At 54.7% G+C, this 26,395-nt stretch overlaps 2 protein-coding genes and 1 long non-coding RNA gene across 6 annotated transcripts in view; 2 read left to right on the top strand and 1 right to left on the bottom strand.

Moving 5' to 3' along the window:
* Positions 1 to 13,135, top strand: part of ADK (adenosine kinase) — an 888,023-nt gene extending 874,888 nt beyond the window's left edge. Inside the window, exon 12 of the mRNA XM_081158526.1 lies at positions 13,125 to 13,135. The gene's annotated coding sequence lies outside the window, so the exon portion shown is untranslated. The remainder of the gene's footprint in view (positions 1 to 13,124) is intronic.
* A 1,565-nt stretch (positions 13,136 to 14,700) lies between these two features.
* On the bottom strand, positions 14,701 to 18,451 carry ZNF503 (zinc finger protein 503). The gene is made up of 2 exons (XM_081158524.1): positions 17,796 to 18,451; positions 14,701 to 17,069 (listed from the first exon to the last, which is right to left on the bottom strand). The coding sequence occupies exons 1-2, from the start codon at positions 18,099 to 18,101 to the stop codon at positions 15,432 to 15,434; spliced, it is 1,944 nt and encodes a 647-aa protein (XP_081014650.1). The 5' UTR covers positions 18,102 to 18,451; the 3' UTR covers positions 14,701 to 15,431.
* A 298-nt stretch (positions 18,452 to 18,749) lies between these two features.
* LOC308567194 lies at positions 18,750 to 24,537 on the top strand. 4 transcript variants are annotated; one of them, XR_014000282.1, is made up of 3 exons: positions 18,750 to 18,951; positions 23,059 to 23,183; positions 24,006 to 24,537. It is a non-coding gene; the product is annotated as an uncharacterized lncRNA (long non-coding RNA). The 4 variants fall into 4 exon arrangements; XR_014000283.1 differs by lacking the exon at positions 18,750 to 18,951 and adding an exon at positions 19,407 to 19,534; XR_014000284.1 differs by lacking the exon at positions 18,750 to 18,951 and adding an exon at positions 20,337 to 20,605.
* The last annotated feature ends 1,858 nt before the right edge of the window (positions 24,538 to 26,395 follow it).

Raw genomic sequence — 26,395 nt, 5'->3', positions numbered from 1 at the left:
AAGCAAATTTTATTTTCACCCCATTATCTTGTGCTCCGGGACAGAGGCCATCTGAATGCAATGTAGGTAGGGGACCTGTGCATTAGGTACTCAGCCCTGCCATGCTCCTTCAAAGGGGAGTGGGAAGGGGTGGCACCACACACCACAGCACAGTACCGGTCACCTCAGTACCTCTGGGTGGGATGTGGCTGAAGTGGAGGGAAGAGAGGAGAGCACCTGGTGCCTGGGTCAGAAGAGAGGTGTGTAAACCACAGACCTGTTCACTCCACGCCAACTCTGAGCCCAGACTGAGCTGGCAGTGGGATTCTCTACCTTTTGCAGGGGGCAGAGAGAGGGGACACATGAGATGGAAAAGACAGGGCTCTTTACCCCTCAAAAAACAGGGGAGGCAGAAAACACAGGCCTGAAATGACTGTGTTTTCTAAGAACACCTAAGAGTTTTTACCCCCTGCCAGGTCCTGTTCTCACTACTAACACATCTCTGTGAGGGTGGCATTATCATTCTCACCCTGTGTTTTGGATGAGGAAACTGAGACTCAGGGGAGGTTAAGTGATGCACCCAAGGTCACAGAGCCAGCCAGCGACAGAGTTGAAATTTGAACCTAGGCAATGGGGCTCAGGTCTTAACACAGTGCCTGTATGCTGAACTTTCTGTTTGGCTCAAGCTGAAGCCATTTCAGTAAAGGTGCAAGGAGAGAGAATATCCAAGATTTTTGGTTCTTACCCCTGAATGGAAGCCTCTGACACTGAATGGATCCTGCTGCAAAGAATTTAGGGTCAACAGTAATCAGGTGCACTGAGGTCAGGTTTTGAAAGGGAACTTCATCATTTTGTGATGAGCAGAACCAGGGAAGATATAAGACTATATTTCCTCAAGGCCAGGCCTCCAGAAATAGAAAGCAATGATTTTAAAAGGTAAAGCTGGCCTTTCTTTGCTTCTCAGCTCAGCGTCTCCCTAGGACACCAATGGGTAAAGGGGAGAAATTGTTGCCCTCTGAAAGTTCTGCAGATGAGGCAACTCCAAAATTCCAAGGCTCAGTGCAATTTCACCTTTGAACTTGAGATGTGGCCTGCAAGTGTCTGCGTCCCTTAACCAGAACTCATCACTGTGTCCTTATAGTAGAGACCACTAGTGGCCTCCAATCTCTATTTTCCTGTACTAGAACCCTGATTTGTAATTGATTTTAATAAAATAAAGACTACATTTCCCAGATTCTCTTGATGCTGTGTGGGTCATATGGCTAATACGGCAGCCATTTATTGAGCACCTACTCTGAGCCAGGTGCTGTGCTAAGCATTGGTTGGGTGCAAAGATATTTAAGGTACAAACCCTGTCCTTAGCCAGTCAGGCTGTTGGTCTGTCCATCAATCATTGATCTGGCTATCTGTTGGCTACTTAATTGATCCATCAGTCAATAAGCATGCCAGCTAATTGATTAATTGCCAGACCCTTGCATTAGTAGGCATTGGTCCTAGCATTGAGCTCTCAAGGTGCATAAATGGGAGGTCCCTCAGCCACAGTCCCAGGATGTTAGAATTTGATGCCAGGCATAGGGATTAATTCTCCAAGAAATACTCTTATCTTACAAAATACATAAAAGTTAACTAAAGCCTTAAACATAAGATCTGATGAAGTAAAACTCTTCAAAGAAAACAGGGAAAAAGCTCCTTGACATTGGTCTTGGCAATGATTTTTTTAATTTTTATTATGGCACTAAAAGCACAGGCAATGAGCAAATATAGAGGAGTGGGGTTACATCAAACTAAAAAGCTTTTTACAGCAAAGGAAACAATAAAAAAATGAAGAGGCAACCGACACAATTGAAGAAAACATTTGCAAACCATATATCAAATAAAGGGTTACCCAAAATATATAAGGAATTCATACAACTTAATAGCAAAAACCAAACAAATTACTCATTTAAAAATGAGCAAAGGATCTGAACAGACATTTCCCCAAAGAAGACATACAAATGTCCAACAGGTACATGGAAAGTGCACATCACTAATCATCAGGGAAATACAAATAAAAACCACAATGAGATATCACCTCACAATTGTTAAGATGGTATAATCGAAAAGATGAGATAACAAGTGTGGAGAAAAGAGAATCCTTGTACACTCTTTCTGAGAATGTACATTGGTCTGGCTATTATGAATTAGTACGGAAGTTCCTCAAAAAACTAAAACTAGAACTACCATCTGATTCAGCAATCCTACTTCTGGGTATATTTCCAAAGGAAATAAAATCAGTATCTCTAAAAGATATCTGCACTCCCATGTTTACTGCGGCATTATTCAAATAGCCAAAATATGGAATCAACCTACATGTTTATGGATAGATGAACGGCTAAAGAAAATGGAATACACACACACACACACACACACACACAGAAGAAGATCCTGCCATTAGCAACATCATGGATGAAACGGAAGGGTGTTATTCTAGTGAAACAAGCGAAATGCAGAAGGACAAATACTACATGATTCCACATATATAATAAATCTAAAATAGTCAAAACCATAGAAGCAAAAAGTAGAATGGTGGTTGCCTGGGGCTGGGGAGTAGGGGAAATGGGGACATGTTGGTCAAAGGATACAAAGTTATAAGATGAATTAAGTTCTGGGGAGCTAATGTGCAGCATGGTGATTATAGTCAATAATATACTGCATTGTATACTTGAAATTTGCTAAGAGAGTAGATCACACACACACACACACACACACACACACACACACACACGGTAACTATGTGAGAGGACGGATGTGTTAATTAACTTGATTGTGGTAACCATTTCACAATGTGCCCCATTAATGCTCTGGCGGTGCAGCTGTGTCAACCCCCTACCAATGCCTTCCCTACTCACTGTCATGTTGGAAGCCCCTGGCACTGAAGCCATGTCCCCTCTGAGTTCTGTTGTCCTCCCAAGATGTGGTACCTCCAATCACCTCCCCATCCCCTATCCCCTGGGTCTGCTTCTTGGTCACAGAGGTTTCCTCTATGACCCTCATCCTTCCAAGTTGGACATTTGTTCCTTATGCAGATATCCAAGGGAAATGAATATATTAAAGGGAACACAGACCTTTCCATCCCTTGTGTTCAGAGACCCTGTCCTCTTCTTCCACCTCTGCCACCAGACCACCCTCTTGGTCCTCTGGGGATAGAAGGAGAGAATGTCTTTTGTAGGGTGGACTGTGGAGCCAGGCCAAGGGCCCAGACTGAGGGGAGTCAGAGAGGCAGCCATCCTGGGGGTCCAGAGGCTGGTGAAAGAAGAAAGCTAGGGGCTAGGTACACAGAAAAAGGAATGCATCATGGCTGGAGGAGGGACAAGCAGGGGACAGATAAGAAGAGAAGTATGGGGATAAGTGAGATCAACCCAGAGTTACCCCTTTTCTATGTGGATTGAGGCATCCTCCTAGGACGGGAAAAGGGATTCTGGCCTATATCAGTTACCTATTGCTACAAGAAAATGACTCCAAAATTTAGTGGCTTGAGACAACAACAACATTTATTTTGTTCATGAATTGGTAATTTGCATGAGGCTTTGTGTGTGTGTGTGGGGGGGGGGCACATTTCTGCTCCACTCTGGGTCTGAGGAAGCAGCCCAAAAGCTGGGGGTTGGGATCTTCTGAGGCTCATCACTCCATGCTGGCAGTTGATGCCACTGTGGGCTGAGACTTTAGCTTTAGCTGTTGCTGGAACACCTAAACATGGCCTGTCCACGTGGCCACTTGGCTTCCTCACAGGATGGGGTTCCAAGAGTGAGCATATCTAGAAGAGATGGTATCACCTGTCCTGACAACCTTGGCAGTCACGCAGGATTATGTCTGTTCTGACCACAGGCCTGCCCGATTCACAGGAAAGAAACATAGACCCCACTTGCTAAGGGAGGTATGTCAGCTTCATAGTGTAAGAAAGGATGAGATATATTGGTGCCACCATCTTTGGAAAATAAAGTTGGCAATGTATTTCTCATATGTCTTCCCCAAGAGTTTCAGGCTAATTTCTTAGTCTAATTTCTTCTTCTATTTCCTCTCCCTGGGTACATCACTCACACCCAGGTTTTAGCTCTCTCTTCTCTGCTTACAGTTCACTAATTTACATCTCCAGCCCTGACTTGCAGGCATCAGAAACTCAACCCATTGAAAACCGACACTCTGTATCTCCCTGCCAAAGCCTGCCCTCCCTTGGAATTTCTGCCAGGAACCCAGATGTGGCAGACTCCTGGTTATTCCTCCACCCCCAAATCTATTCTGCCCACTTTCCTTGCACATGGCAGAAACTACATTTTACAGTCTCCCTTGCAGCTGGTTGTGGCCAGATGACTATAAGTAACTCCTTACTCACTTGTTCAAAAGGACATCGCTTGCCCTGGACTTCCTATCTCACCTCTTGCCATGGGTAGGAATAGTGTCCATATTTGATCACACCAATGAATATGCTAGAGAATGAAGGAGCACAAAGATGGAAGGAACTTGGGTCCTTGAATGACATCATGGAGGAGAGCAGGCTCCTCAGCATAGATCACAGATAAGAGAAACTTCTATCTGATTTAAGGCACTATATTTGGGGGTCTCTTTGTTCCAAAAGTGTAGCCCAATATCAAAGAATAAAGACCTCAAGATCCCATTTGCCTTCTAACTCTCCTTTCTAATCCCTGTCCTTCACTGTCCATTCTATTTCCTCCCTGTCCCCTGGAACTGTCCTTGCTTTTCCTGTCATAGCCTCTCCCCTGCTTCCAGCTCTCACCTTCTGTCTAACCACCTGACCTCTGAATTTGTCTTTTTATCTCCAGTCTCTCATTGCTCCATCCCTACTCATACTCCTTTTTAAAAAAATCCTCACCTGAGGGTATGTTTTTATTGATTTCAGAGAGAGAGGAAGAGGGGGGAGGGGGAAAGAGGGAGAGAGAGAGTAGCATTAATGTGAGAGAGAAACATTGATTGGTTGCCTCCCCTATGCATTCTGACCAGTGATGGAGCCCACAATCTAAGTATGTGCCCTGACCGGGAATCAAACCCACAACCTTTTCACAAACTTTTGATGTATGGGACAATGCTCCAATCAACTGAGCCACCCAAATAGGGCCCTAATGGTACTCTTCCACTCAAAGACTTCTGATGGCTCCCCATTGCTTATCAGAGAATAGGACACCACCTCTTCCCACTGCATCCCCACCCACTCCCTCTGCTACAGCCATACCCTACCAAGCACCCTCATGGGGCCATCCTTCCTCCATGCCTTTGATCCTGCTGGTCCCTCCTCCTGGTTTTCCAAACCCCTTATTTTCCACCCATCAAATGCCTATTCATTGTCTAAGCCCAGATCAAGTGCTGCCTCCTCCATGATGCCAGTCCATGAGCATTGCCACATTGTCCTATGGGAATTAATCCTGTGCCTCCACTGATTATAGCCCTATCACAGCCCACCTTAATGCAACAGTTGTTTCTGTGGCCCACTAGTCTGGATGGTAAGTAATTTGAGGACACACATCATGTCCTGGTCACCTTTTCACTATCTCCATGCCTAAGAGAATGCTATGTATGCAGTAGGTGCTCATTACATGCCTGCCAGTTGAACACTCACTTTCCATGGCTTACAACTGTGGGCAGTGGTTTTGCCACAGGTGACCAAGGTTGTCTTCCTTCTCACCTTGGGGACTTCCTCAGGGAATCCCAAGGGAAGCAAGAGGGGCTGCCTTTCCCACACTTCCCTGGGGCTTCGGGAGGAGCAGCAGTGGGCATTCTGTCAGCTCTGGGAGCAGCACTTGTGAGTTGAAATACACAGGTTTTATAGGCATGGGTTTTGGAGTGAGATAGCTCTGGACTTGAGTTTTAGCTTGCATGTTAGCTGTGTGACTTCAGGCATGTTTCTTAACCTCTCTGGATCTCAGTTTTCTCTTTTATAACGTAAGATTAATATAGTACATATCTCCTAAAGCTCTTGTAGGAATTAAAAAATATATAAAGAACTATAAAGCTCTTGGCACAAGGAAAATGTTCACTAAATGATAATAACAATAATAATCCAGTTTCTTTCCTGTGGCCTGAGATTCTGCCTGATGAAAGGGCACCAGGGCAGATTACACTTGAGGCCTGGTACACTGGAATCTATGCTGTGGGGTGGGGTTTCTCTCTGGACAAATGTCAGAGAATGTGTAGTCTTGGTCCCAGCTTGGCAGTTTTCTGGGTGCTCCCAGAAGGTGAAGGATAAGGCGTAGGGCTGGTACCTAGTGGCATAGGAGAGAGGAGCCAGCTGCCTGTGGCTAACCCCAAAGGGGTAGGGTTAAACTAGATATGGCTGGCATCAATAACCAAGGGTCCAATGTTGGGAGCACAGAACTAGGCAGGCTGCAGAAGCTTCTAGGCAGCAAGCTGCTCCCCACATCAAGTGGGCTGCCAGAATCATCCCACAGTGGTCAGTCGGCTGTGGTGTAAAGTATCTGGACCTGTGTGGAAGAAGGGGTCCTGGCCCCCCAGGTGACCAGACTTGGGTTCTAGGAGATGGGAGGTACTGAGGGTACCTGGAAGATGGCCCCACACACTAAATACCACACACATTAAGCCTGGGGGCAACAGATCATATCCAAATCCTCCTCCCTGGCAGGGAGGAATATTTCTGTTTCCCACTGATTCAGGGGTTGGGTGGCTGGATCTGTAGGTGGCAGCCATCTGAGTGGGACTAGAATTATGGGTCCAGTGGTATGCTGGTAAATGCTTTATAAACAGCTCTGTGGGGGGAAAGCCTTCACTTGTATTGTTTGCCAATTGCTGTGGTGTAAATACTCCCATTGTGGCTGATTTCAACTTATCAATATAATGCCACAGAATGAAGAGTTGGAAAGAGATATGCACAACTTGCTCTAGAAAGCCAGTATGAGATGATTGCAGCACACTACTGGGTGGGGCCTGACATCTGCATTAGGGGAGAAAGGCAGATGTGTGTGGCTTCAGTGTACATAGAGGTAAAGGTCACTAAGCAGTGGTGAAAAGCACAGAAAATAATGGCTCTGGAGTCTAATGGCCTATAACAGAATCCCGCATCTGTAACCTCCTGGCTGTGTGATCTCCGACAAGTTACTTCACCTTTCTGTGCCTCAGTTTCTTCATCTATAAAGTGGGGTTAATGATAGTGCCCACTTCATAGAATTATTGTGAAGGTTGCACAGGTTAATACTGGCCTGTGGTAGGTTGATATAAATGTTATTTATTAGAGTTAATCACACAGAATAGTTGGAATGTTGCCTTGGCCAAAATAATTTTAGAAAGGAAACCCCAGAGTCCCTTGGGGCATTTCCCAAGGGCATGCTCTTTTTATAGTTAAAGCTTGGATTTCCTTCAAGATCAAAGATTTAAAATCTGCATATCCATGAACTACTTAAAATTATTTTTCCAGAGTTGACTATGTGTACTTGTTTTATAGAGAGAGTCCATCATTTTTATCAAATTCTAAAAAAAAAAAAAAAAAAGTCTATGGTTTCTGCATTCTTTCCTCAGCCCACAAAAGGCTTAAGAACTAGTGATGTGGAGTGTGCAGAATTCCCACACCACAGGAATTGACTCTGGAGGATGTGGGGGAGAATGCTTGCAAAGTGCATGAAAGGAAAATGGCAGAGACACAGAGAGACCTACAAAGAGGTCAGCCCAGAACTCTGAAATGTCTCTCCCTTGTTGAGACCTGATGCCGAGGAAGCTTCTAGCAACAGGGCAACCCAAACACTCACATTCACGCATTCCTGTTCCTGCTTTCTCCTTACCTCTTCCAGTCCTGGGAATCTCCTGTTCCTTTCTCCAAGTTCCCCATCCCTGCCCACACCCTCCGACCCGGCGTGGGTGTGCCCTGAGGGCCTCTGCTGTGCGGGTTATGGATTCATGACTGAAACTCCCTCAGTTGTTGCTGTGATTCAGAGATACCATTTGTGTTCTTTTTGGTCCTGGTTTGTTTCTTTTAGGTTTCTGTAGTTACACTATAATTATTTAAGGTAGGGTTAGTGCAAAGTTGATTTAGCATCAGCCTGCCTCTGTTTTGAGTTGGAGGCTGTATTGTTTTTTTTTTTATCAATAACATGGAAGGGAATGGAAGGTAGGTTTACAATCTACTGCCTTTCCACCCCATTGTTTTTTGTTTTTGTTTTTATAAAAGATGATACCTTAGTCCTGGCTTCGTGTTGTGTGCAGGGTGCAGAGCTAAAATGAACAGTTGTCTAACCAAAGTTCTTCATAGGGGTAAAAATTACTTTGGACGCATCCCACTCTAAATCATTGCAATATGTAACTCCAGGCACCTAAAAGGAACAAAACCCACCAATCTTAAAATACAACTTTTGTGGGCTTATCAAGTACCACCCCTGCTCAGTTTATCAACAAGAGTCTGTGGGTAGAAGTAGAAACCACCCTCCGGTGACCCCTAGAAGGCCATCAACAAGAGAACTCTCTTCTGACCCCAGTTCTCGGTGACCCCACCTGTATATTGAAGAGGAATCTGCTAATATGCGGTCCCAACTTTCACCTATCTCACTGCCCTGAGTAACAGAACCCTGAATTTATTTAAAGCAGCAGTGTGCCCAGCTAAACATTGCACTTCCCAGTCTCCCTTGCAGCTAAGTATGGTCATCTACCCAATAAAGTATAAGCTGAAGATGTGTGTGGATTCCAGAAAGACTCATCAAAAGGGAAAGGACCCTTTTACCTCTTCTAACGCCTCCCTCCTGTTGTTTGGAATGAGGTAATGGTCGCTGGGCTCAAGCAGCAATTTTGGACTAGAGATGAGGGGAAGATGAAGGTTTCCTGGTTGGGCTGGTACAGCTATAAACAGAAGGGCCCTAGGTTTCTGATGACCAAGGGCCGTTCTTAGCCTGAACTGACCACCTCCAGACTGAGAGAAAAGAACATGTATCTTCTTTAAGCCACTATTTAAGGGTCATTGCTATTGTCAGCAAATGCAATTTCTAACTGATGTATGGAAGCTCACCCAGCCCCGAGTTTTGTGCCGTGGGCAAAGAAATTTGAAGTTCCTCTAAGGGCACTGCTACTTTTCCTCCTACTCTCTTCGGAAGGATCGTCTTGCTCAAGGGGGCCCAATCCTTTCCCATCTCTCCTCTTTTCTTTTTTTGTTTTGTCTTTCCCTCTCTCTTTCTCTTCATCTTTCCTTCCCTTTCCCTCCCTCCCTCTAACATTTATTGAGCATCTACTATGTAGAAATAGGTATAGGAGACAGTCCCTCTTCCCCAGTGTCTCAGAGTCCAGGCTATCAGGAAAATGTAAAGAGAGTGCTACAGGAGCAAAGAGAAGGGCGTTGGACGCTATGGGAATGATGGGGAGGGAGGAGACTCCAAGAGGAGGAGACCCTGGCCTGAGATTTGAAGCAGAAGTTTTGAGTTGCTGGTTATTAGGAAAAGCAGGCAGAGGAAAAGATTCCAGGCACAGGGACTAGCACAGTGTAGTATAGGAATTAATGACTCGGGCTCTGGAGCACAGACATGTTATTTCTCTCCAGTCCTCAGTCTCCTCACCTGTCAAATGGGGATAGTAGTAGTAGTAGTAGGACTGGACTGAGTGCCTGGAAAGTAAATGTGTAATCAATAGTATTTATTAACACTACTGTTGTCAGTAAATGTGCTGCTCACCTATGGTTTTCTCAGTCCTATACCAGTTTTGGAGACAAGTTTCACAGAGACCGTAAGTGACCTGCCCACGGTCACACAGCTGTGAAGAGGAACCACTCAAACCCAAGGGTCCTCATTCCTAGTCCAGTGGTTTTTATACCTTTACCCTCGGCCTTTGCTTTAAGTGATGAGGGGAATGCAAAGCGAGGGAAAGATCAGCGTGTAGTGGGGGAAAACCTGGAGGGCTTCCTGGAAGAGATGTTTTGAGGGAAGGGTTGGGAGGAAGGCATTCCAGGGAAGGAACACATGATGGGCACCACCAACCAAGGTGTTGAGGGGCTAGCTGCCCGTCAGAGTATCTGAACTGTGAAGACTGGTGAGACATAAGGTAGGACAGGCAAAGAGGGGTCAGATCAGAAGATAAACCATAATTACTGGCACTCTGATGGCCAGGCGGTAGAGTGAGAATCAGAGCCTGCGGGCCGCAGTTAGTTCTGCGGTAAGAGCGCTGGTCGTAATGAAATGAGACTTTGGGAAGAAAAGAGGGAAATAAATCTGTCTTTACTAAGAGCCAGTGCAGGACAGCCAGTAGGTTGGGCATTTTTACATTTATTCTTTCACCTGAGCCTCACAACAACACTATTAGGTTAATATCATTGTCTCCGTTTTACAGATGAGAAAACCGAGGCCCAGAGTTGAGCCAGTGGTGGAGCTGAATTTCAATTTAGATCAGCCCATCCCCAAATTTGTACTCTTTCCACTGCACTATGTGGCTTTAAGTTGTCCTCACTCTCAGAATGCCCGTTGTGCTGTGGGTGTCCCTGTCAGGCACTGGTGCCTAGCAGGGGGCACAAGAGTCTTTTCACAACCCAGGCACCTCTTGGGCGAGCCCTGGGGTCACACTGGGTGGAGAGGGCTCACTACCCCTGGGGATTTGGGGGTCCCCAGCACAGCATAGGGTGAAGCACTTGGGTTCTGGGCCTGATAGGAACGGGTTCCAACCCCAGCTTTGCTCTGCACTCCCTGAACTTGAGCAATATCCTAAACCTCACCAAGCCTCGACTGAGGCAGGGCAGAGGGATGAGCCCTGGATTGGTTCAGACCTCCGCTGGAAGTGACAAAGGCTTGAGGGAGAGAAATGATAAGATGTCTGTATTCACTGCGAAATAATGGGGGAAGCAAGATGGAGGGGGTCGAGAGGAAATAAGGTCGGCCATGAGTTGATCACTATTGAGGCTAGGCGATAGGTTTATGGGGGGTCTATTCTATCATTTTCTCTGTCTCCTGTTTTGGGTGACCTCACTGCGTATGTTTGAAAATCTTTATAATGAAAAGTAAAATAATAACAACAACACTGAAAACTTAAACAGCAACGACAAAATTATTTCCACTACACTCTCTCTCAGCTAAAACAGAATCTCTAGTTCCCAGGCATTGTTATGTTTTAAAATCTCCTAGATTGAGAGCAACCAAGATGAGACTCTCTGCATAAACTCCCTCTCTGACTAGGTATGTGACCTCAAGCGGCTATCTTTCCCTTGCTGAGCCTCAGTTTCCTCATCGGGAAAGTGGGGGTAAAGATTCTAAGGACCTCATTAGAATTGTTGTGAAGTTTAAATGGGATAATAAAGGAGATGTGGGCTGGAGTCCCTAACGGAGTGAGCAGGTCAGCCTGAGCTTTGCAGTTACTCTGAGCAGGACTAGGCCTCTAGACACGGTGGGGGAGGCGCTAAGCCAACATGTACAGAAGAGGCCATCGGATGGCCTCTCAGGGACAGGCCTCACCTTCTCGGCAACTTTTACCCTTTGCAAAGCACAGGTCGTTCATCAACTAGAAGGGCTTTTTCGTCTGCTTTTCCTTACAGCTTTAAGGTCACCCAGCACAAAGACACCAGGGTCACTCAGTGTCACCACCAGAGGTACAGATGGGGGCAGGGACTGAATGGAGGGAAAGGCTTGAGCTTTGTCTGCGGGCCTGGCTCCTGGCTCCTGGAGCTTAGCCTCGCGTTTCTCCATCTGTGTCAGGGGTTGGTAAAGAGCGCTTGGTCCAAGGTAGGCCTAAGAAATAATCAGTGGGTGAGAGCTAACGAATGAATGAATGAATGTGTGGGGACCGCTTTAGTATGACAGACAGACAAGGTGACCCGCTGGAACCTCCAGGATGGGGGTGGGAACACTCAGGATTGGGGCGGGGCCCGTGGCACCCCTGGGCCACCTCCTTTGGGATGGGTAATGAAAGCAAGAGAACACACCAGCAGAGGCCAGAGCAGGTGGAGAAGCGCAGAGGACCTAGTTCGCAGCAGGAGAGAACCGAGGACTTATAAGCAGGAGACTCAGACACCGCTCCAAAGCCGAGCGAAAGCGGGGTCGCAGGACGACCACCCAGCCGGCCGCGCGCCCGCCCGAGCGCCGCGGCTCCTTCTGCGGCGCCGGGCTCCGCAGCGCCGCCTGGCGGAAACGCCGCGCTCCGCTCGGCTCCGGGAGCGGCAGCCGCGCGCGGGTGCGCGGGGGATCCCGCGGCGGTTCAGCAGAAAGCCGGAGGGAGCTCGGGGCGCGCGGCCCGGAGGGACGTTTGTTCCCGGAGGGGGCTCGCACCTCGGCCAGGACGCTCAGCGCAAATTGGCACCCTCTCTTCTCGAACCCCGCGCCCAGGGTGACAGCTCCGTCCAACCCGTCGGGGGACGCGTGCTCCTCCCAGCCCCCGGGTCCCCAGCTCTGGAATTTTGCTGCCTCTGAGCAGTTCCTGCGAGAAGGAGGTCTCGTTAAAATTTCAAGGCGTTTTGGTTTTGATTTTTGTTAATAAAATACCAAGAGTGGGCACAAAGGCACAGACGTGCCCCAGCTGGTCTCCCTGTTGGTCCCAGACCTGAAATTGTAGGGCTGGGTAATTTCTAGGTCCATCGGCGCCCAAGCGGGTAGGAGCGGGCGAGGCGCGGTGGCCCCAGGACCCCCAGTTTGAAGACGCGAGGGGAAGGAGGGCGAAGCTTGTGGAGCGGAGTGGCCAGAGGCGGGTGGCTGGTGCCGGTGAGGGGTGAGCAGGGGCCTGGCTTTCACGTCCCAAGCCGGGGGCACCAGTTGGTGGCGATTCGGGCCGCGCTATCTCCTCGAACGTCCCCCCCTCGCACTTCGCAGGAGGGGTGGTGCCCGTCTGAGAGCCTGGGTAAGGCCGGGGTTCTCGAGGATCCAGGCCCAGCCAGGCCCAGCCCAGCCTCTCTTAGCCGGACCAGAGTCGGAGCAGCGCTGCGGCGTCCCCGGACACCGCCGGCCAGGGTCCTCCTGCGGCGCCAGCGCTGTTTCCGGAGCCGGGGAGTCCGGGCACCAGCGTCGGAGGCGCTGGAGGCTGCCCTCCTCTGGGGAGCGGCGCCTGAGCCGGAGTCTCCACTAGTTTTCCCAGGCGGGGGCCTGGCAGCGCCCCGCTGCGTGAGGTCGCCGGGGCTGCTTTGCGTGCAACCGGGGGAACGGCCCCGCAGCCGCGAGGAAGGGAAATCTCAAAGTCACCAACCCCCGAGCGAAGGGCCGCGGGAGCGGCGCGGTCGCCTGACCGAGGCCGGAGACCGAGACCCTCGCGCGGCAGGGAGCCTCCCGAGGCTGCAGGGGGAGTTTGGCGCCGAGGAAGGCCGGTGGCTGGGGGGACCCAGAACCGCCTGACCCTAGGGAGAGGGGAGTTCAGCGTGCGCGCTCCGCTCAGCGGCGCGACTCCGCGGTCCCGGGTTCCCAGAAAAGGCGCGCTCCGGGCCCAGAGCACCCTCGGCCCCGGAGGGTGAGCGTCCAAACAGCCAGGAGACCAGAGAGTCACGCCCAGGCCTGGAGTATGTGCGTGTGTGTGTGCGAGCAGGAAGGGGGGCATGACCCGAACCGCCCCCCCCCCAAGATTAGGGCTCTTCTCTGCGTGGTTCCACTGTCGCTTCAGGCAGCTCAGACCGGTCGCTCAGATTGGGGAGAAGGGAGCGGTGCGCACGGCGGGGACCCGCGCGGGCACAGAGGGTCCCACCGCGGCTTTGGGGAGTGCAGCTCGCTGCCCAGAACCGCACTCGGCGCCCACCTGGTCGCCCCAGCCAGGCAGAGAACGCCCGCCAGGACCCTCGCGGGGTCGAATTTGAAGGGGCTTCCGGGCCCGCTGCCCCCGCGCGCTGCGCTGCGGCACCGACTGGGATAGAGCGCCCGCCGGCTGCGGAGAAATCGGGACGCGGAAAAGCAGCCGCGGCGCCGGCTAGTCGCGGGTGCCGACTCCAGAGAGGAGCAGGAGCCCGAGGAGGGGCTGTGGGAGGGTGAGTGGAAGCGGGGTGCTGGAGGAGGTCGGCTGGCGGCTACCTCTGGCGCTTGGCAGTCAGAAGAAAAGGAGAGCAAACTCACTTTCCCCTGAGAGAGAAGGGGGTTCCGGCGCGCTCGCCCTGGCCCTGGGAAACAGGTTCCCAAGCGTCCCCCGTCGCGCAGGCGATCCCGGCGGCCCGGCCGGAGCAGGGATGCTTGGAAAGCAAAGGGAGCCACAGCAGGCCGCGGCGCCTCCCCTGGGCCGAGCCCCGCCGGGCGAGTCCGGGCCTGCGCAGCTCTCGGCTCAAACCGAAACCCAAACTCCTAAAAATCTCAAGAGGACATTAAAAAAAATCATTTTTCTTTCGCTTTTAATAAACAGGCTGCTGGGAGAAAAATAAAAAACGAAATGAGCGATAACTAAGGATAATATCTTTTCAAATTGTGAAATCCCCTCTTGAAACATAGTTTCCCTAAGACAAACCCACTACTGGCCAGCGCTTCCGAAGCCTTTGCCTTGTCCTGAAAATCACAGCAAAACAATCGGAAATGCGGCCACGGTCCTGGGAAGGAGTGGGCGTGAGGCCCCGGGAGCCCACTGCGGCTGCCTCGCTCTTCTTTCTCTTTAACCAAAAAATAAAAAAGATAATAATAATAAGTAAAACCTTTTAATACATCAAATATACGGAATTTTAATCTTTAAAGCGATACATTGTCTATTATTTTAGTACATGACGTAAACCTTACTTGTCCCCTTCTCAGCGGGTTTACTTAAAAATTAAAAATAGTTAAGTGTTCCTTTTAAAGAACAAAATAAGGCAGATGAGGTTTTGGAATAGAATTGTTTTTCCTTTTTTTTTTTTTTTTTTGTTGTTTTCTTCCAGAATACATACAAAAAAATACCCATTCTCTTGCGATGGTATACACCTAAAAATAATTGCAATTTGAAATCAGAGCTGACAAATTGTGACTTGTTTTGTTTCTGTTTTTCATTTTTTGTAACAAACATGCATGTAAATTGTGTTTCCATCAGACATTAAATAAGAACGTACAATACAATTGTATCAATTTTAAAGTAACATTAAAGAGAAGACCTCTAGTTCTGTGGCGGTTTTGTATTTATTTATAATCTACAAGGGACGGGAGGGTTTGTTTTCCATTTTTAAATCCCCCCTCTTTCTTTTTATCTACGGAACTCAAACTAAATAATGCACTTTAGAACCGCGGGTCCGCTTGGAGCTAACATAAATAAATACCGGTGTCCACCGATGCAGTCCTTAGATGAACACTTTCTCAATTACTTTTTCCTTCTTTATCTATAAAAAGTCAAATGATATTTTTTTTCCAACTTTTATAAAGTTTAGGTGGGGAGGTGAGGTGGGGGAAAGGGGAGTGTCCCACCGGGTCTCGGTCGCTGTTTCGGGTAGATAGATACGGTATATATAGTTTTTCCTTTCCTGGCCCGGGTCATCCCCACTCACGGGTGACAGTAGCTTCTCCCAGTTCCCGCCCCTCCCTCGGCTCCTCCCCTCCCCCAGCTCCTTTCTTTCCCTCGCCGGCCCTCTCGAACCTCGCTCACTGATACCCCAGCGCCGAGGCCGTGGTCAGTCTCTGTCCGTAGAGGGCGTAGGGGGAGTAGTAGGGTCCGGTGGCGGCCGGCACCGGCACGGGAGCGCCGGGTGTGGGGAGCGGGCTCTTGGAGTAGGGGTGGTAGCGGCTGCTGAGTCCCAGCGCGTGGTGGGGGCTGCGCAGCGCCAGCGTCCCGGGGCTCCCCGGAGCGCCCGACGTGGGGATGTGCATGTGGCAGGCCATGGCGGCCGCTGCGGCACTGGCCAGAGACGACGAGCTGGGGTAGCCCGACAGCAGTTTGTCTGTCCCGGGGAAGGCCGTATGGGTCCGCAAGTGGCTCAGCAGCTCTTCGGACGTGGCGAAGCGCTTGTCGCACGGCCCGTTAGCCGACACCCAGTTGCAGATGTGGGGGAGTGGGTCGTTAGGGAGCATGAAGCCGTAAGGGTAGAGGGGGTGGCCGGCCAGGGACGGCGGTGTGGCCCCGGCAGCGGCCGCAGCCGTTAGCGACGAGTGCACGCCGTGCAGCGGGTGCGTGGGGTACACCAGCGGGTATCCGGACTTGAGCGCCGCCGCGGCTGCGGCCGGGTCGTGGGCGCACGACGCGCTGGCGGCCGCGGCCCCGGCCAGGTGGCTGGCGCAGTGGTAGCTGAGGCAGTACGGGTCCCGGCACAAACTGGCCGTCATCACGGAAGGCGGCGACGCCCCGGCCAGGGGGCTCGAGCCCGCCGGCTTACTGCAGCCCAGAGAGCCCGCCGCGGCCGCCGCCAGCTGCGCCCCCACCAGGCTGCCCGGCTTGGTGGGGTCGAGCGCCACGCCGTGCGGCAGGAACTGGGGCGGGTAGCCGGCGTAGGCCCCCGCCAGGCTCCCCGGGTAGGTCATGCCCGCGGGAGGCAGGGGGAACACTGTCTGGCCCGGCTTGTAGGGCGATACCGGCGCCACCAGCCCAGAGCCCAGCACCGAGGAGGAGGTGGGTGCGCTGGGGCCCGAGCCGGAGCTGGAGCCCGACGAACCGCCACAGTCCGAGCCCAGAGCCTTGCCCCCGGGGCCCCCATCTGGGTGCTGGTTCACGTCCACGTTCATCCCGCCGCCGCAGCTAATCCGGCCGTGTGCCAGCCCGGTGGGCGCCCCTTCGGCCGAGGCGCCCCCGGAGCCCTTGCTGCCGCCACCGCCGCCCCCCGCGTCGGGGTCCTTCTTGTCGTCCTTGCCCTCCGGGCCGCCCCCGGCCGAGGGCAGCATGCCTCCCGGGGAGCAGGCCGAGGCGCTGGAGCTGGGGCTGCCTGTCCTGGGCGTGAACGGCTGGCAGGTGGCGCTCGGTACTCGGAATCCGGACTTCTCCGCGGAAACCCCCCCGCCGCCGCCGCCGCCCCCGCCGCCGCCTCCGCCGCCGCCGCCGCCAGGCTCCTTCTTATCCGAGCCGGGTTTGGAGTACGGCTTGAAACTCGACTTGTCCTCCACGCCGATGTCACTCAGCTTGAGGGGCCCCGACTTCCCGTCCTTGTCACTCCCGGCGCCGCCGCCGGCACCGCCCGCGCCGCCCCCGTTGGAGGCGACCGAGGAGAGTTTGGAGGAGGGCGAGGGGTCGGGCTTCCCGATCTGCGAGCATGTTTGCGCCAACAGCGCCAGCGGGCTCTTCTTGGCATCAAGCTGCGCGGCCAGACGTGGGGGGGGGCACAAAAAGAAAGAAGGGGAAATCCTTTAGAACCTCGGCTTCTAGGATTCAAACGCCCCTCCGAAACCGCCCGGGATCCTCCCAGCCCCGAGGCGCATTCTAGGCGGCACCCCCTACGCACACACCCAGACTCGTCCTTGGGAAAGGTACCAAACAGCCCCCCCCCCAAAAAAAAACCAAACAGGATCTTTCTTGTCCTCGCTAAGCGCTAAACTGGATTTTTAAAAAACTCACAAAATGTTTGGGTTTCTGACTCCTAGACGCAGAACGGTACACCCCCACCCCATCCCTAATTCTGCAGAGTAAGGGCTCGGAAGGTTTGCGCCTGAGAGGCTGTGTGCAAATACCAGCTTCTGGGGAGCCCGAGGACTGCGACTTTGGAACCGCATTTCGCGCTCCCGTCTGTCTTCTGGGCAGAAAGTGAGTGGGCCTGGGTCGTGGTCGGGGCTTTTATACCACAGGGAGGAACAAGTTTTGGTTGCCTTGCCCCTAACATTCACACCCCGGTGCACCCCCTTCCCCCCTTTCTGCCCTAGTGTTGAGGTGCGGGAGCACTGTCCTCTCCCCCCGTCCCGGAGCTGAATCACTCCGACCCCTCACCCACCAACTTCCACCCTCAGATCCCAAGAGAAAGAAATTCAGGGAAGCGAAAGACGGGGTGGTGGTCCCGTCCCAGCAGGATCCAGGGAGCGGGTCCTTACCTCGATGGGGCTGACGGGAGTGGAAGGCAGGGGCTGCAGGTACTCGGGGTGCAAAATGTGGCCAGTCCGTGCGGTCAGCATTTTCAGCACCTTGATGGGCAGTCGGTTAGCCTGGCGGAGAGGGTCAGAAGGGGGCACGGCGTGCACAAAAGGCTTGGTGCTGCCGGCCGGGGACGAGCCGGGGCCGGGGCCGGAGCTATTCCCAGAGAGCGCGCTGGTCCAGGCAGGGTCCGCGCCGCCGCCGCCGCCGCCGCCGCCGCTGTGCTTACTGCTTCTTAGGGCAGAAAGCGAGGGCGCTGTGCTCATGACCCACCCGCGCGCATGGGAGCAGCGGGGGGAGGGCTCCAGGAGGCGCGGGGCGGGCTCCGGGCTGCGCGCTCGCCCGGGGAGCGGGAGCGGCAGCGGCAGGAGGAGGAGCTGGCGCAGCGGCCACCGGCGCCCCGCGCGCCTTCTCGGCGCCTGGAGCCAGAAGTGAATAATCCTGGGTGGCCCGCAGCGGAGCCTGGGCCGCCCGGGAGGAGCCGGCCCGACTGCGGGGCTGTGGCGCGGCTCGCCGTCCCCGCCTCGGGCTGTGCCCCGGCGCTGCGCTCCCGCGGCCCGGCGCTGGCGCTGCTCTCTGCGGTGTGAGCCGCCGCCTGTCCAGCCGGGGCTCTGGCGAGGAAACTCACTTCAAAAGCAGCTGCACCGAGGGGGAGATTAAAGCCTTTGCCGCCTTCCAATCAAATGGGAGCCCGAGGTGATTGGAGGGTCAAGGGGATGTGACGCGTCCCGCGCCGCCGCCGCCGCCGCCAGGACTCTCAGCGCTGGTTTTAATGGGCAGCTCCCTTCTCGCCGCTCCCCCCCACCCCCGCGGCTTGTCCCCTCCCTGGATTTCGATTCGTGGGGGAGCTGGACTTTTATTCTACGTTTGCTATCTGCCGCCTCCCTCTTTTCCCCCCCTCCTCGTCGAGCTTCCCTTTTCCCAGCTCGAACATAAACCGAAACCTTCTCTTGCAGGAGGGTGTGTGAGGAACAGACCGAGGTGGTGCTCGAATGGAGCACCGGCAGGACCCGGGGCAACAGCCGGACTGCCAACTCCAGGGGCGCGCGGGGGGCTCGAACACCCAATGTTCTCTCCTCCCCAGTAACTGAGATCTCCCGCGGCGCGGCCGCCAGGGTAAGGCGGGGGGGGGGGGGTGCTGGAGGAAGCCCGCCCGCCCGCCCGATTGGGTTTCCCGAGATTTGGTGGCGGAGAAACCAGAAGCTAGGTGCGCGGCGGTGGCGGTTCTGCCGCGAGCACCGCGCGGGGCTCCCCGCCCTGCGCGGCCACGTGACGCCCGGGGACTCGCAGATTGGGGCGGGAGCGCGGGTCACGTGCTTCCTCTGTTTCACACTCAGCCCCCCCTTACTCTCCCCCTGCCACCCTCTCGGCTCCTACCCGCTCCCCGCCCCCTCCGCAAAGTTCTTTGGGCATCTCCACCCCTCCATCAATTGTCAATGTTCCTCGACCGCAATCAATCAGTTATTTGTCAGCTCTTGTCAATCCGCCCGTGATTTATGTCAGCTTTTGTTGCTGATTACAAGGCGGGTGCGACTTGAAGGGAGAAAAGAGAGAGAGAGAGAGACGGAGAGGAAGGAAGAGATGGAGGGGAAACCGGGGGAGGAGGCGAGAGGAGCAGCCTCCGGGGATGGGGGGGGGCTCTAAGCAAAAAGAGTGAGAGAGACGCTCGGCGTCGGGAAAATGAGAGTAAAGTGCGCAGGTGCGGCCGGGGCGCCGAGAGGGGTGGGAGGCCTGGGGTGCGCGCCTCACCCCTCTCGGTGGCGGAGACGGAGATGCACCCTTCCACCTTTGGGGACTTCGGTCCGTTGGGGCCGCGGAGCTCGGAGCGGCCTCCGGTACCCTAGACGGGCGGCGGCGATACCTAGCGTGGGAGGTTTTGTCTCCCCTGGGATATTCCCTCTGGGGCAAGTAGTGTGCGGGTGCCAGGCCGTTAGCCTGCCGCGAACCCCTCCACCCCCTCCGTAGCGTCCTGACCCCAAACTCCGAGGCGTTTTCCCAAGAGCCACATCACCAACGTAACCTTGAGTCCTGGAGGTCAACGGTGGGGTATCCCCCTCAATTCTCGGATCCCCCCTAGGATCATGGCTAGGACTGCAAAGAAGAGGCCTGGCCGTGGGTGTAGGGGGGAGACACGTCTCAGGCTCGCTCAGGGCCCCTTCCCCAATCCTACCGCGCTGTGCGCCATCCCAGCCGGCTTGGCAGCAGGCGTTTCTCCGGTCGGCTCGCTCGAATTTACTGGGACGCGTAGCTGGGACGGACCTGCGCCGGGAGAGCAGAGCGAAGGAGCGAAGGAGGGAGGGAGGGGGCGGCTGCCTGTGGGAACACGGGCTTTTCCAGGGAAGCGGAGCGGGACTGCCGCGTTCCCCTCGATTTGCACCGTCACTCGGGCTGTTTGGAAGGAAGAGGGGAGGCGCTGTGCGTGTCTCCGAGTACCCGGTTCTGGGCTCACAAGTGTGTATGCCTGCGCCGCTGTGTGAGCTGTCAGGGCTTTGCTAGCGTCCGGAGCGAGCTCTGGGGTCACCTTCAGAAAGTCACAGAAATTGGAAGGGAGGCGAGAGGCGGACACATCCCCTCCCTCGGAAGGACTTGGAAGACTTCGAGTCTCCCCTCCCCCACTTTTCCGCCCCGACTCTTCTTTTGTTGTCAATCCTTTTGATAAATGGCGGGGCAGGGAGCGCTGGGAGCCGTGAGCCAGTCGGTACCCGCGCGGGGAGCGAAGGCCGGGCCTGGACACCGGTTTCCACCCGCGCTCCCGGGCGCAGCGCCCTTCGTAAGTGCCGGGGTCGGATTTCGGACCTGCCCTCGGCGTGCTGGCCCTCTGCTCTTTAACCATCCCATTCCCGTCTCCCCCATTTTTTGTCTCTTGTCTCCCACTCCGCACAGGTACCGAGAACTTTCCGGGGTGAGTTTTAGAGTTTTCTTGTAGGCGTTCATTTTCTACGTTTTAATCTTATCCCTTGGTGCTTCAGGTTGGTAAACTTCATGAGATGGTAACTTGACTAAAGATCATTTGGAGAAGAGGCGAGTGAGGCGGTGTGGATTTGGGGCTGCTGTTTGCTGGTGTGTGTTTGCGTGCGCGTGGGTAGGTGTAAGAACACACTTGGCGTTCCAGGGGGTTTGGAGTGCCTGTGCGACAACTGAGGAAGGTGAGTTGGGGAGACGGTGGCGAGGCCACAGGCAAGGTCGCGAAGGTTGTCCTGATCGTCTTTGCGGAGCAAGTCCCAGGTAGTCCCTAAACTGTCTCTGTAGAGCGGTGTTTGGGAAGCCGCTTGTATCCTGCGGGTGTGTGAGTGTCTGCGTCACTGCGCGGCTGTCGAGGTATCGGCCCGGATTAATTGTGGAGCTCCCAACTCTGCGAGCCCTGGGGTGGGCCGCGTGGAGCCGCGGCCTCCCCGCGAGGCCCGGACACCGAATGCTGGGGGCGGTGGCCGTCGCTGGAGGTGACTGCTGGAGTGCTCCCACCCCCTCACCCCTGGCTCCAGACTCAGTTCTTTCCCTCTTCTGGAATTGGGTGCGGCAGCCCCAGCGCCCAAAGCGTGGGGTAACCAGAGAGTGGCCCCTGGGTCCTGCGGAACAGGCTGGCGCCGTGCTGCGCGCGTGAGGGTCGCGGTCCGCGCGCACTCGCTCTTCCCCAAAACCCAACTCCGAGGGTCCGAGCGCACGGGGGCGCCCGGAGGCCTGCTCGCCCCGGGCTTTCCCGAGGCTCCAGCATCCGAGCAGGCGCTTCTCGCCAGGGAGGCCAAATCCCCGAAGGCCTTGCGGGCCGTGGGGGTGGAGGGTTATTAATTACCCCGCGCTCGGCCTAATGCCTCCAACCCCCAGCGGTGGTTGGCGTGGATGTCCTGTGGATTTTATTTGCACACAATGGAAATGATTTGTCGTCTCTAAAAAAGGAGTGGGCTTGGCAGATATTTGAGGAGGGGGTGGGAGGAGAAAGAAGGAGAGGGAGTTGAGGCAAAAAAGTTTGAAAATGCCTTGAACTATCCACTGTCGAGATGGCTAATCAGTATTGAGGCCGGAGGGCAGGCGGGCCGCCTTTCACCGCCGCTTCCCTTTCATCTCGGGCTCGGCGGAGGCGCTCAATTAAAAGCCTATCAGTTTGTAAGTAAATCAACGCCTATCAGAGTTGTCACATCAAACAAAACGATTATTATTGCAGCCCGCCTCCCCTATTAATCTCCCTCGAAGATAATCCGCCTGACAGGTCAGACCCGGCGAGCTGGAAAGCCTGGCCCAGAGCGCCCAAACAGTCCCGGACTGGCGCTCGCCCCTGGGGGCCGCCCCACCCCGGTGGCGCCCCGCCTTGTGGCCCCCTAGGCGGGGGAAGAGAAAAGAGCGCTTGGAGGCCGCCAGACCCAGACCTGACCCTCCCGACGGGGAGCGGGGTCCGGCTCCCGGGGCTGGTAGGACAGGGTTTCAGGTGGCCCTTCCTCTTCTAGGAAAGGCCTTGAAGGCGCCCACCTTGCCCGAGCCAAAGCCGGGCCTGTTCCAGGAGCCTCGCCGCGGCCTGCGCTCTTCTCGGCCGGCCTCCCCTGGCGCTCGCCAACCCCCCTGTGCAGCTTCTCTTTTTTGTTTCCTCTCCCACTTCTTTCTTGTCTCCCCAACCTTTTTCTTCTATTCGCCGGTCCCTTCCTTTCGCCCTGCCTTCTTGCCAAGGAATATTTACTGTTTTCTCTCCCTCCTCTCGGTATACGGCATATACTACTTAGACACAGTCACACTCTCAGAAGCAGGGCATTCTCAGGGCCCGGGTTATTTCTCTGCGCCAGGGCTGCCTCATGAGTGTGCGCAATTCCCAGGAACTCATGACAAAGTCCTGCCTAATTTTATTCCCCAAGTAGGGGCTTCCCAAAACTCTATGCCTGTTTGAGGATTGGGTGCATTCGGAGGGGTGAGAGACAAAAAAAAAAAAAAAAAAGGGAGAGACCAAGGCGGTGATCTCACTGTTGGTGGACAGTTGCAGGCTCCCTATTCTGGAATTAGTATTTGGTCTTGGAATTTCACTGCTGCAACGTCTCGGACATCACTGGTGGGTTGCCTGGGCGTTGCAAATACTCGGAGACCTAGTGGGCATCTGGTCCCCAGCACTGAGTATGTAAAGGGGTGCCTAACGTTTCAGAAGTAAATACACTCTGACAACTGCTTCTGTGGCCTCAAACTGACGCTCCAGGGCGGGGGTGGCCTCCACAAGCGCATGGGCATGAACTTATGGCCTTTTTTCAGGTGGTCTCGGGCTTCGTGCTCTGGGACTCTCGGAACCAAGCACCACCTGCACTTTTCCAGCTCTTGCTCAAAATTGATAGGCCCAGAAGGCCACTGCCCTAACCTGGTGGAAGCAGGATTGAGAGGTAGTTTAAGTGTTTGAGGGGGAAGGGCTGTGGGAGGTGGGAGTGTGTGGGGGGAGTGGGGTACAGGCCCTCCTATCCTAAATGTCGGGTTTGGAGCCGCAGGAAGGTTTCGTCGCTGCGCATATATCCGGGGAAACCTCCACACCCACCCCTCGAGGCAGGCAGTGCTGGTGGTCCGGGCCCAGCTTCTCCCAGCAGTCATATCAGAGTCTGAGGCCGCGGTTATCGAATAGAGCCCAACTCAGGGTGCTGGGCGTCTGGAGATGCAGGACTCGTGCCCCCCTCCCCCGGGTTTCTGAAAGCCCCCCAATTTGTGCGCATTTTTCCACAGCTAACCTGGTAGGAATATTTATTTCTATACCTATAATTGTTGTAGGGATGCAATGGCTCAGTTACCTGGGCGCCTGTTTTTCTTAAATGTATTTATTTCCCCTCTGCCACGCCGCAGATATTTAAAGAGGCACACATACCGCACCCCTCAATGATGTGGAGCTCACTCTGGAAATATAGGGCTATAGGAAATATTGGGCTGGTTGGTTATTTGGACATAAGTGCTGTCTCGAGCCCAGATTACACCCAAGCAGGACCTATAAAAAGACACTTGCTGTAGAATTTTTCCAACTTAACTATATGTGCACACACCGAGAATTTAATAATATTTTATATCCCTCTATAGATCTAAATATTCAGATGTTATGTTACATGCCCTTGAGCCAGAAGCGATCTTCCGTTCTCGCAGGACGTGGAGCTGTTTGTATAATTTTCATCTCCCTGCACGACACATGAATCTTGATCTAATAAATTCAACCTTGTCATTTTTAGAATCGACGGGATTTCTCTGGCTGCGGTTTGCACTGTTTCTACCCGAAGAAATCCAGCTCGCAGGCAACGGGCAGGAAATGGCTCCTGGTTCTCGTGTACTCGGACGAATCGGCCCAGAACGGGACACAAGGTGGACCCTCGTGTTCTCGAGGGGGCAGGTCCGGCCTCCGAGGGCGGCTGGACTATCAGCGCCCTTGGGTGGAGCGGCCCCTCGCTGCCCCGAAGCGCCTGGCAGCCCCCACTCCGCCGATGCTTCGGGAACCCACCGGGCCGAGTCCGCCCGCGGCGAAAACTGAAAGCAAATTCAGCTGCAGATGAAGCGCGAACTTTCTTCCACGAAAGTTTGCAGGAGAGATCCGGTGGAGGCTTTGGGAGGACCGCGCGAGAAAGCATGTGCGGGGGGGGGGGGGGGGGTAGGCAAAGGGCGCGAGGGGCAGCCGAGCGCGGCCCGAGGCGAAGCGCTGCGGAAGGTGCCTCCCCTTCCTTATTTCTCGCCAAGTCCTCTGTAAAAACAGTTTCCAACGTGCCGCGGACGTCTAGGATGTGTTTGTGGGGACTGCGCCAGGGAGGAGGTGGCTTTGTAAAAGTTGCAGAAAGAGCTTTGCCCAGAAGTGTTGGCCCAGTGGGGTGCAAGGAAGCTAGCGACCAGTCAGCCTCCCCCCCCCCCACCCCGGGGCGGAATGATCAGAAATCCGCTTGGGGAGCCCCCTGCGCAGACCTCTCCCCTCACCTCGAAGCCGTGCGTAAATAACCTCCCGCTGCGCGCACTGCAAACTTCCCCGCGCGACACCCCGCCAGTCGGCGGGTGAGGCTGGGACGCGGAGCGCGCCCCAAGGGCCGTCCCTCTCCCGGCTCAGCCCCAGCCCGAAGGCAGGCTCGGTCCCAGGTGAAAGGACGGGAGAGGTTCCCGCTCCGACGGGCTGCCCCGACCATCACCACCTACCTCCCGACTCCTCGGAGCGAGACCTTCCCCTTGGGAGCGGCAGCCTGGGGAGGGGGGGCTGGCTAGGGAGCGCGGGGGGGGGGGCGCGGGCAGCGGGGTGCGGCCGCCCATCTCTCCGCGGGGCCTGTCGCCGGGCCTGCCGCGGCGGGTGAGTGATGAGGGCAGAGAAGGGCGCCCATAAATCGCGAGTGTCAGGGCGAAAAACTCTCTTTATTGTCTGCGTGATGGATGGGCCCAGGGACGAGACACCAAATACTTCGTATCGCCTTTAAATGGGAACACATTTTCCGCGGCCATAATTCATGTTTTTTAAATAGAAAGTTTGAAATGTTGCCTATATTTCACCGGCCCTGACATATTTATGAATCGCTCCCTGCATGCAAATATCATTATTTAAAGCACCGGGGAGAGCTCGGGGGAGGGGAGGAGGCACGGCCCCCGGGGTGTGGGGGTGGTGAACCGGAGAAATGCGGCTGGACGGGGGCGCATCTCCCTAAAGTGAGGACAGTGAGGCGCCGAGGAAGGCCTTATCCGGAAGCTGGGCGCACCCGGAGCTCCCCACTCGCGCTGGACCTAGCACGGCCGCTCGGGGAAGTTTTCGGGGCTTGGCGTCGAGGACGGGCCCTGGACTCCTGCCGGGAGACCAGGGGACACTCAGTGTCCCTCTCCCAGGCCCTGATCCAAGCCAAAGCCACCTTTTCCAAGAAAGAAGCAAAAAAGTAAAATAAAAGGAATTTAACAAACGCACATAATAACAATCCAACATGTTTCGTGTTTTTTGCCGTTGCATTGATTTTTATTGATTTTCATTCTGCAAACCTGAGGTGGTGCGCGCCCGGGCGGGGCGACTGTCAGACCCGAGTCACCGCAGGGAGTGGGCTGGGGGATAACCCTCCCGCGCCGCGGCCGGGACCCGCCCCCACCCAACTGCTCACTACCTCTCCCGCACAGCCGAGCCTGCGCAAGACGCGGGGTCACGACTGATCCGGCCCCCAAGCTGCGCGGGGCTTCACTCCCGCCCCCTCTACCTCTCCAGTGCGTCGCAGCGCTCCTGGGGTCTGGGTCCGCCCTCCCCCAGCTCCACTGTCAATACAGTAGCTTCGGAAAAGAGCCGGGCACGGGCGGCCAGCCTCTCTCCCCGGCAGGTCCAGCTGGGAGGCACCCACACCTGCGCCCACAGTAGCCGCCTTTACCTGTGCAGTCCCCGGCGGCGCCTGCGGCCGCGCCAGTGACGGGGGAACGGGAGGCAGGGAGGGCGGGGGAGTGGGAGGGGCAGAGAGCACCACCGGAGACAGTCGGATACGCAGATCCCGAGCCTCTTCTTCGGACCGGGTGTTGGGATCTTGGCCGATCTTGGTCTAGGAGCCGAATTGCGCTGGGGAGAGCTGGCGGGTAGAAAGGCTGGGGTAACCGGCCTGGGAGGGCCCAGCGGCACTTCCGCTGGGGG

The sequence above is a fragment of the Miniopterus schreibersii genome (assembly GCF_964146895.1).
Source record: "Miniopterus schreibersii genome assembly, chromosome: 14".
NCBI classification, from domain to species: Eukaryota; Metazoa; Chordata; class Mammalia; order Chiroptera; family Miniopteridae; genus Miniopterus; species Miniopterus schreibersii.
This window is presented reverse-complemented; position numbering and strand designations above follow the sequence as displayed.